Here is an 8,725-nt window from a genome sequence, read left to right as displayed (position 1 = left end):
GTGTGAATAATGCTGCAATAAATATAGGTGCGCAGATATCTCTTCAAAGTACTGTTTGCAATTCCTTTGGCTATATCCCCAAGAACAGGATTTGTGGATCACACGGTAGTTCAATTTTTAATTTTTCGTGGAACCACCATACAATTTTTCATAGTGGTTGCACCAATTTACATTTCTACCAACAGTGCATGAGGGTTTCCTTTTCTCCACATCCTCCCTAACATTTGATGTCTCTTGTCTTTTTTACAATAGTCATCCTAATAGGTGTGAGGTGATATTTCATTGCGGTTTTAATTTGCATTCCCCTGATGATTAATTATGTTGAGCATGTTTTATTGACCTACTGGCCATTTGTATGTATTATTTGGAAAAATGTCTATTCTGGCCCTTTGCCCATTTTGATTGGATTATTTGCTTTTATGCTATTGAATTGTAGGAGTTCTTTATAGTTCTTTATATATTTTGAATAACAACAGAAGCATCATTTGCAAATTTTTCTCTCTTTCTGTAGGTTGCCTTTACAATTTATTGTTTCCTGTGTTATGCAGAAGCTCTTTAGTGTGATGTAGTCCCACTTATTTATTTTAGCTTTTTTGCCTGTGCTTCTGATGTCTTATCCAAGAAATCACTGCCAAGATCAAGGTCAAGGATCTTTCCCCCTATGTTTTCTTCTAGCGCTTTTACAGTTTCAGGTCTTACGTTTAAGTTTTTGATCCAAATAGCCAAAGCAATTCTGAGAAAGAAGAACAAAGCTAGAGGCATCACACTTGCTGATTTCAAACCATATTACAAAGCTATAGTACACACTATATTAAAAAATAGTATGAAACCTACATAAAAACAGGCACAACGGACATGTGGAACAGAATAGAGATCCCAAGCATAACCCACATAGACATAGACGCAGTCAACTAATTTTTGATGGGGGCGCCAAGACCCCACAATGGGAAAAGAATAGTTTCTTCAATAAATGGTACTGAGAAAATTGGATAACCACATGCAAAAGAATGAAAGTCATTCTTTTAATATTTATTCAGTCAATAGCTTTGAACATGTGTTCTGTGCATGGTTTTTTCAAAGTACTGACAGTGATGGAGATATGAGTGTGATATAGTCTGAACCTGGGTTCAAAGCCCATCTACTTCAGTTTCCCATTGCCAGCTTATATTAAGCACTGTACAGACTGAGCTGTCTGTCTTCCCTCGTTGACTATTTCAGTGTCTTATCTCATCCATATATTTCATCTTCTCTGAGGAAAAAAAAAAAATATCAGTTTGGGTCTGGTCATTTGGAATTTGCCCCAGATGGCTTACTACCAGTCAACAGCTTGAGAAAAAAATAAGATAAAGTATGAAAAGGCTTGAATTAGTGCTTGTCTCATCATAGGAAGGTGTTCTTATTGTCTCGGGAGTTCCAAGGCTGGTTAAATGGTCTTTTATGGGGGAAAAATACCCTGAAATGAAAGCAGCCAGGAGAGAGACAAACCACATAGTGAAAGCAAAATATCAGAATATCAGGAAATCAAGCAGAGGTGGATGTTTGAAGAGGTAAAACGAGGACAGCTTGGTGAGTGGGCAGAGGGCATTGAAGGGCAAACCATATGATTTGGAGTTTGGATGAAGAGCTAACCAGATTGCTTTTTAATCTAATCTTGTAATTCCAATCCGTCTCTTTTGGCTTCATAAGATTTTTCTCAACCCTCCGCTGTTGATAAAGAACTTTTCTGGAATTGAGAAGTAGAAACAGTGAACTCATTGATTTTGTGTCAGAACCATTTTGCGAGATCTACTTTTTGTAATTCTTACCTCAGTCATTAAGGTCATGGGCATGCCGGCCCACAAAGACTTGTTCATTTTCCATGTTTGCCTTGGAACCAGTAGAGGTATCACAGTAAAGGGAAAATATTTAGAAGTCGTTAAAGAAAAGTGATAACTGTGATTGCATAAACTTGCCTTTTTTCCCCCTTGAATGGTATCTGGATTATGGTTAACTACCCCAGAGTACTTTATTATGGCAACAGTTGAAAGGTTCAGGACTATATAAACCAGACTTAGAAAATAAATGAGACATGGAAAATTCTATTATGCATGTAGTTGCATGGGGTCTGAGAGAGAGAATATGAAACACCTTGTAAGTATATTTTCTGATTTCAAATGTAGATGATTACGTTTTCAGAGCCAAACTTACCAGGGAGCAGTTCTTTTTTCTTCCCCCTATGGACACTTCAAATTAAGCCCAAAGAGAATTTCCAAATATTACTTTGATGCATAACCTCTCTGTGGGCAAGACTTTCTGTTTTGTAACATCTGAATGATGGGTTTCTTAAAAGGTCAAGAATCTTTAAGGGTTGAGGAGCTATTCATATTTTAGGGTTTTTCTCTTCCCAGATTCATCTTATTTACAAGTTGTCAGTGAAGTAAAGTTTCAGATATAGTTAATATATGGCACCAACTCTCAAAATAGTTTAATAAAATATTATTGTTAGCTGCAGCTCAGGTATCTCCTTGATTAATCTGCATTTTGATTATTGTTCATAGAGCAACTGTTTTCCTTTAAAGGTGAATCCCACTTTTATGGTGTCATTGAATGTGGAATGCTGCATAGGATATTGTGGGAACGGAGGAGAGGGAGGTTGCCTGTCGGTTTCTGCTTATGTTGTAAGTGCACTTGAGCTGAGTGAACTGGATAATAAGCTACGGGGTATAGGGACAGTTTCACTGTCACACATTCTTATCCTAACCTGTTCCTGCCCCACTAATTCTCTTCCACTTACTCTCTGATGCCTGAAATTCCCTCAACAGGAAAGGCAGGCTACACTGAGTAACATGTAAGTAAACTCTATTTCCAAATAAGGTGTAAATAAGTGGCACATGGTCCTTTATTCTCAGGCAAGATGGGAGACTCTAGAGAAAAATAAACCGCGAGGATATCAGGTTCCAGAGGATACAGAGAGGGGTCCCCAGTAGTAGGGAAGAGAGAAGAAGGTGCAGAAAAGGGAGACTGAGAACTTGAATTATCACTTGTTTTACAACTTGGCTTAAGACGATCCTGCCCTATGTGCAGATCAAGGGGTTGATCAGGTTGCCTAATATCTAACCTACTTTGCTCTACTGATTAACAGTAGAAGTAGAGCAAAACAAAAGAAGTTCTTAAGCAAACGATAAAGCTTTGTCTTCTATGTAGGCAGCAAACCCCATACCAACCACACTGAATAGTCTCCTGATACATATTGGGGTCCCAGGGATACAAGAGACTGTGAAAGTTCTACGAGGTCAGACAATTAAGTTCATGAACTCATCCCAGAAAAAGTGCTACATACCTCGCTGTTGAATATCACTATGGTCACTTTCGAAGTACTCCCCTTGGGAAGCTGTGCACCGATGCCAGTGCCTAGTTCACGCTTCAAAGCAATTTTGGAACTCTTTTTCTGGAATGGCAAGCAGAGCTGTCATTGTATTACCCTTGCTGTCCTGAATGTCATCAAAATGTTTTCCTTTCAATATTTCCTTTATCTTCAGGTAAAGAAAGAAGTCATTGGGGGCCAGATCAGGTGAGTAGGGAGGATGTTCCAATACAGTTATTTGTTTACTGGCTAAAAACTCCCTCACAGACAGTGCCATGTGAGCTGGTGCATTGTCGTGATGCAAGAGTCATGAATTGTTGGCAAAAAGTTCAGATCGTCTAACTTTTTCACACAGTCTTTTCAGCACTTCCAAATAGTAACTTTGGTTAACTGTTTGTCCAGTCGGTACAAATTCATAATGAATAATCCCTCTGATATCAAAAAAGGTTAGCAACATTGTTGCAAAAGTTCAGGAACTTAATTGTCAGACCTCGGAGATCATCTTGAGAAGGCTCCAACCCCAGGGGTCCATGCGGTCCAGGCTCTGGGCTCATCTGAGTCTAAGGGAGCCAGGTTACACTGATACTTGTTTCCATTTCAGATTGTGTCCTCTATCCTTGTGGTCTTCTTCCTGACTCCACCTCTGGCCCTGATGGTGAGTGAGAGTGGAGGACATCCAACCTGTCTAGTCTTCCTTTATCAGAAGCATTTCCTAGGTGATAATCCAGGGTGACTTTCCTCTTGTGGGTGCCCCTTGAAACCTGCAAGAGATGGGCAAAGCAGGAGCTCTGGACTTCTAACTCTTCTCCTCGTTGGGTGGTTTTCTCCAGAACATCAGTGACAGCCATTCTCTGGATGGATCTGTTGGGACCCAGAGCATCCATGTCAATGCCTTCCGAGGTACAGTCAGCATCCGAGACAACAATGTTTTGAGTGAATGGGATGGAGCCTTGGACTACAAGAATGTAAGATGTGGGACACACTCATTACAATACCAAAGAAAGCCTTGTCTGCTCCAAAATTTAACCTTCTGTTTTCCCAGAGAGAAGAGGACACTGTCTACATTTGCCTTCTCTAGGGTTAGGCTCTCGATGGGAATACCTTTCTCTAGGTAAGGGATCAGCTTTCCTGCAGTTGTGAGCCAGTGACTGTAGGAGGAAGTTCTGGGGTCTGTAGGGATCCCACATTAGTGTGCTTTTCGGTGAGGTGGACTTCACCTGGCTCCGGAAGGTCTCTGAAATAAGAGAGCCATTTAAAGAACCCCTGTTTCTTATAACTGTTATATGCTATAGGAGTGATTTGGTCTTGAGCTCAGATTTTAACCAGTATATTTCCAAAAAAGAATGATTTATTTTTACTTTTAGAAATCTTGCCTCCACTTTTCCATATCCTTAGATAGTAAGACCTAGCAGAAAGACGCAGAACTGGGGAGTGGCAACCCATGTCCTTTGCCTGACTCATTGATAGAAAAGCTATAGAGCGAGACATCACTCAACCTTTCTGTGCCTCAGTTTCCTCATCTGAAAAATAGCATCAATAGCTACCTTTCCTATGTGAAATGACTCTGAGAGGATTAAATGAAATAAAAGCCCAAACTACTCACTCTGGTCCAGACCCTCTGCCATCCAGCCCCTGTGGGTTGGAAGCCCCTCTGCCCACCTCCACACTGACCATCTCAGCACAGATACCTCAAACACAGGTTTTGTCTCTGCTGCCATTTGTTCCTCTCCTCCTTGCTTCCCCGAACACCTTCTCCCTCACTCTTCACCTAACCCACTCCTGACTTTCTCAAGGAGACATTGCCTGAATCATCCTAGAGGTCATGTAGTCTCGTAGTTTCCATCTCTGTTTTAAGCCACAGAAACTTTTCTTCAAACAAAATATTTCATAAATTCCACTACACAGAACAGAAGTCAGAACTGCTCTGGCTGGAGGAGGGAGACACAGGTGGTGTCCTCGGGCTAAGGCAGACGCTTCTGGAGAACCGCTACTCTGATCCAAAGCTGAAGGGGCCATATGATAGGCCCAGAGCCACGCAGAGGGGTGGTCAGTGGCAGACCCAGGCCTAGAATCAGGGTCTAGAGGGCATGACCCAAGGCTCCTAATCACCCTGTATATTCTGAGAGCTTTCTGTAACTTGCAAGATGCTTTTACAAGAAGTGAGTATCTCGTCTCATCAGGTCTTCCTCATGACAGCACTGTGGGGGAGGGTCTATTATTTATTCTTTACAGATGGGCAAGCTGTTAAGTGCCAGAGCAGGACCTTCATGTCAGCTTTGTTACTGGGACTGCCTCTAATCCCACTAGGCCATTGGTGGTGCACAGAGCGCCCTGGGGAATTGTCCCCATGCCTGCAGCAGTGGGCAGTGCCACAAGGCCCTTGGGAGTAGCATGGCTCTGTGTGCACCGCCAGTCCTGCTCCTAGCCCTTCACTCTGGCACCCAAGCCTGCCCTCCCCCGGGATGCTCTACATCACAGTCTAAAGAACAGCTATGTGCCCCCCTAACATTGTGACTGACTGAATGACATGGTTCCACTGTGTTTCTTTAAGGCCCTCTTGGTGGCTAAGCTGTTTAGCAAGATGGCTTGTATCTTGGCCAAAATGGACCAAGCTGCCTTCCCAACTTTGGATGACATTATCAAGGCCCTGGACCACCAGGTAAGTGAGACCAGCTCCCCGTGGTTCCCTCCTAGTCTGGTGTTTTCCAAGCTCTGCGTCCTAGTCTCCTAGGATGGTGCTCTTCACACCAGGAGAACTCAGTTCCTGCTTGTCCCTAATGCCTGTGAAGTCCCGCTGTCACGCAAAGGACCCCAAGGCCATTTAAGTCAAATAATAATTGGATCAATGAAAATTTTATGTAATGACACAATTTTTGTATATTCCAAAGGAGTGTGAGCTACACATGTTAGTGACTATAAATTGTTGAATATAAATATTGAGTGAACTAGTAGAGTATCCGCTTTTTCATGGCTTCTCTCCTCCCTGCTCACATACCAAACACATATGGACATATTATCTTTAGTTAAAAATAAGCCCAAGACTGCTGAAATGCAATTCCCCTCAGCCTCTTAAATGACAAGGGTAGTCAAATAAATGAAAAATCAGCAGGAAGTCCTTGGCAAGTCGTTGAAATTTGCTGTCATTTGCTTATGTAACCTGCCCAGGAGATTTGGACATTTATATCTGTGGCAGGAAGGTCACTGGTTCTGGGAAAAAATGCACTTCAGATCAAATTAAAAAAAAAAAACACAACTATTAATTTTTTTCAAGAGAAGTAGAAAGTATTGCAGTCATCTGAGTTATAACAACGAAAAAATATAAATGCAACAAATAATTCTAAAACTATTCTATATTATCATTAGATATGAGAAAAGTACTGGAGGCTGGAAGAGTTAAGACATTAAGAGAGGTTCAAGGAATAGACCATCTCAGACAGATGCTTAAACACATTTTTCTGGAGTAATGTCGTCACCTTGTGGCCAGATAGGATATTACATCTAGAGACGAACCACAAGGGCAAGTTTGGGTTCACAGCTATTTTTGTAAATTAAATAGCCCACGTGCACTGGAATAATTTCTCCTCTTCCTCCTTGCTGTACCACCTTTATAAGCTGTCTCACCGTTTTGAAATGCCACCTCTTCCAGGCCTTAGAGCGTTATCCGTCCACTCGCGGCCTGACCTACACTGTTTTACCCAGCCGAGTCAAGAACTTAGCCCAGTATGGAATGCCCATCCAGGACATGTGCCGAGAGGTCCCCACCTACTTTGCCCAGCAGCAAAAAGAAGGTGTGTGAATAGCTTAACTAGAAATCCAAGGCCAGGGGTGCGACAAAAGTATGATTTTTACGTCACTGGCAAATTCTAAGGACAGTTTTCGGGTCTATTCCATTTCTTTGTTACTGGGTATCAAAACAATGTGGCCTGGGATATATTTCCCCAGGTGGCAGAGAATTCCTGACACCAGGACTCATTGAGAATAGAAAGCAGAGTTAACTTAGCTTTACCAGAATGTTGAGGACAGTCATCTCCTTTGAAAGTTGCTGGACCCCCTCACCTGACCCCAAGCTTCGTCACCCTCTGCCCAAGCAGCCCAACAATGCCTGGTGTCCCACCATTAGAGGCCCATGGCTCTGCGGTTCTCAGTCCTCCTGTTTCTCACGCTGCCCAGAAGTTGGAAAGCAGGACCCTAGTAGTTGTACACCACACTCGGAAGGAACATGTCAGTGGCTGGCACCCCTGCTGGGGACATGGTGGGGCTCAGTGGTGACCTGTTTGGACAACTCCCAGATAAGATTCCAGAATCTGCCTGTTATTCCAGATATAGTCAGTAACCTCTTCTGATTAGGCTGTTGCCAGTCACTTACATCTTAGTATTAATACAAATTAACCTAATGGACAAGGCTTCTTCATAACAGGAGGATCCAGCAGGAAAACAGGGAGAACTTGAGGGGCTGGGAATTAAAGAGGATGATTAACCGTCTGTAAAAGAAATGGAAAGAGGGGTGGCCAGATGGCTCGATTGGTTAGAGCGTGAGCTCTGAGCAACAGGGTTGCCATTCGATTCCCAAATGGGCCAGTGAGCTGCGCCCTCACAACTAGTAGACTGAAGACAATGAGCTGCCGCTGAGCTTCTGGAGGGGCAGCCGGATGGCTCATTTGGTTAGAGTGTGAGCTCTCAACAAGGTTGCCGGTTCAATTCCCTCCATGGGATGGTGGGCTGTGCTGCTGCAACTAAAGATTGAAAATGGCAACTGGACTTGGAGCTGAGCTGCGCCCTCCACAACTAGATTGAAGGACGACTTGGAGCTGATGGGCCCTGGAGAAACACACTGTTCCCTAATATTCCCCAATAAAATTTATAAAACAAACAAGCAAAAAGAAATGAAAAGGGTAGAAAGAGGAGATGTAAGGCCAATTATTTCAGTATAGGGGAGAGCTCCCATTTTAGTCCCCAGTCTCTTGCCTGTAGAGCTCTCCTGAGCACCACATCCGATTTAGGCTCAAGTCATAATATATCCTCTGTATTTTGGGGTCTTAAAGTGAGTAAGTAATCTTTTTTTGTGAAATGCTTCTCTTTCTTCTTAAAGGTACTGCACTGGCAGTTGACCCTGACTCCTGTTTTGAAATCCAGCTTCTGTCCTTTATGGGGCTCTCCATCTGTGGTGAGATTCCTGGACTGTGAACCTCCCGGTTGGCCCCGTGCAGGACAGACCCATCTAGACCGGACTACTGGCCTGAAACCAGCATGCAGGGGCCCAACACCCAACCCCTGTATTGATAGAAAGCTCCTCATTTCTACCTTCTACCTTTCAACGCAAGATCCCACTCCGTGATCTTTAAAATTGGGCACAATTTCTCCTTCTGGGTGAAAATAATAAAG

The 8,725-nt window shown here is 42.9% G+C and overlaps 1 protein-coding gene across 1 annotated transcript; it reads left to right on the top strand.

Moving 5' to 3' along the window:
- Window positions 1-2,092: 2,092 nt before the first annotated feature.
- On the top strand, window positions 2,093-8,725 carry LOC117033325 (gastrokine-3-like). Its single transcript, XM_033125414.1, has 6 exons — window positions 2,093-2,130; window positions 3,945-3,998; window positions 4,174-4,308; window positions 5,895-6,002; window positions 6,990-7,131; window positions 8,433-8,725. Exons 1-6 carry the CDS (start codon window positions 2,098-2,100, stop codon window positions 8,525-8,527), a joined length of 567 nt encoding a protein of 188 aa, XP_032981305.1. The 5' UTR covers window positions 2,093-2,097; the 3' UTR covers window positions 8,528-8,725.

The sequence above is a fragment of the Rhinolophus ferrumequinum genome, chromosome 13 (assembly GCF_004115265.2).
Source record: "Rhinolophus ferrumequinum isolate MPI-CBG mRhiFer1 chromosome 13, mRhiFer1_v1.p, whole genome shotgun sequence".
Taxonomy (NCBI): domain Eukaryota; kingdom Metazoa; phylum Chordata; class Mammalia; order Chiroptera; family Rhinolophidae; genus Rhinolophus; species Rhinolophus ferrumequinum.
The sequence above is the reverse complement of the archived record's forward strand: the minus strand, read 5'-3'. Positions and strand labels throughout refer to the sequence as shown.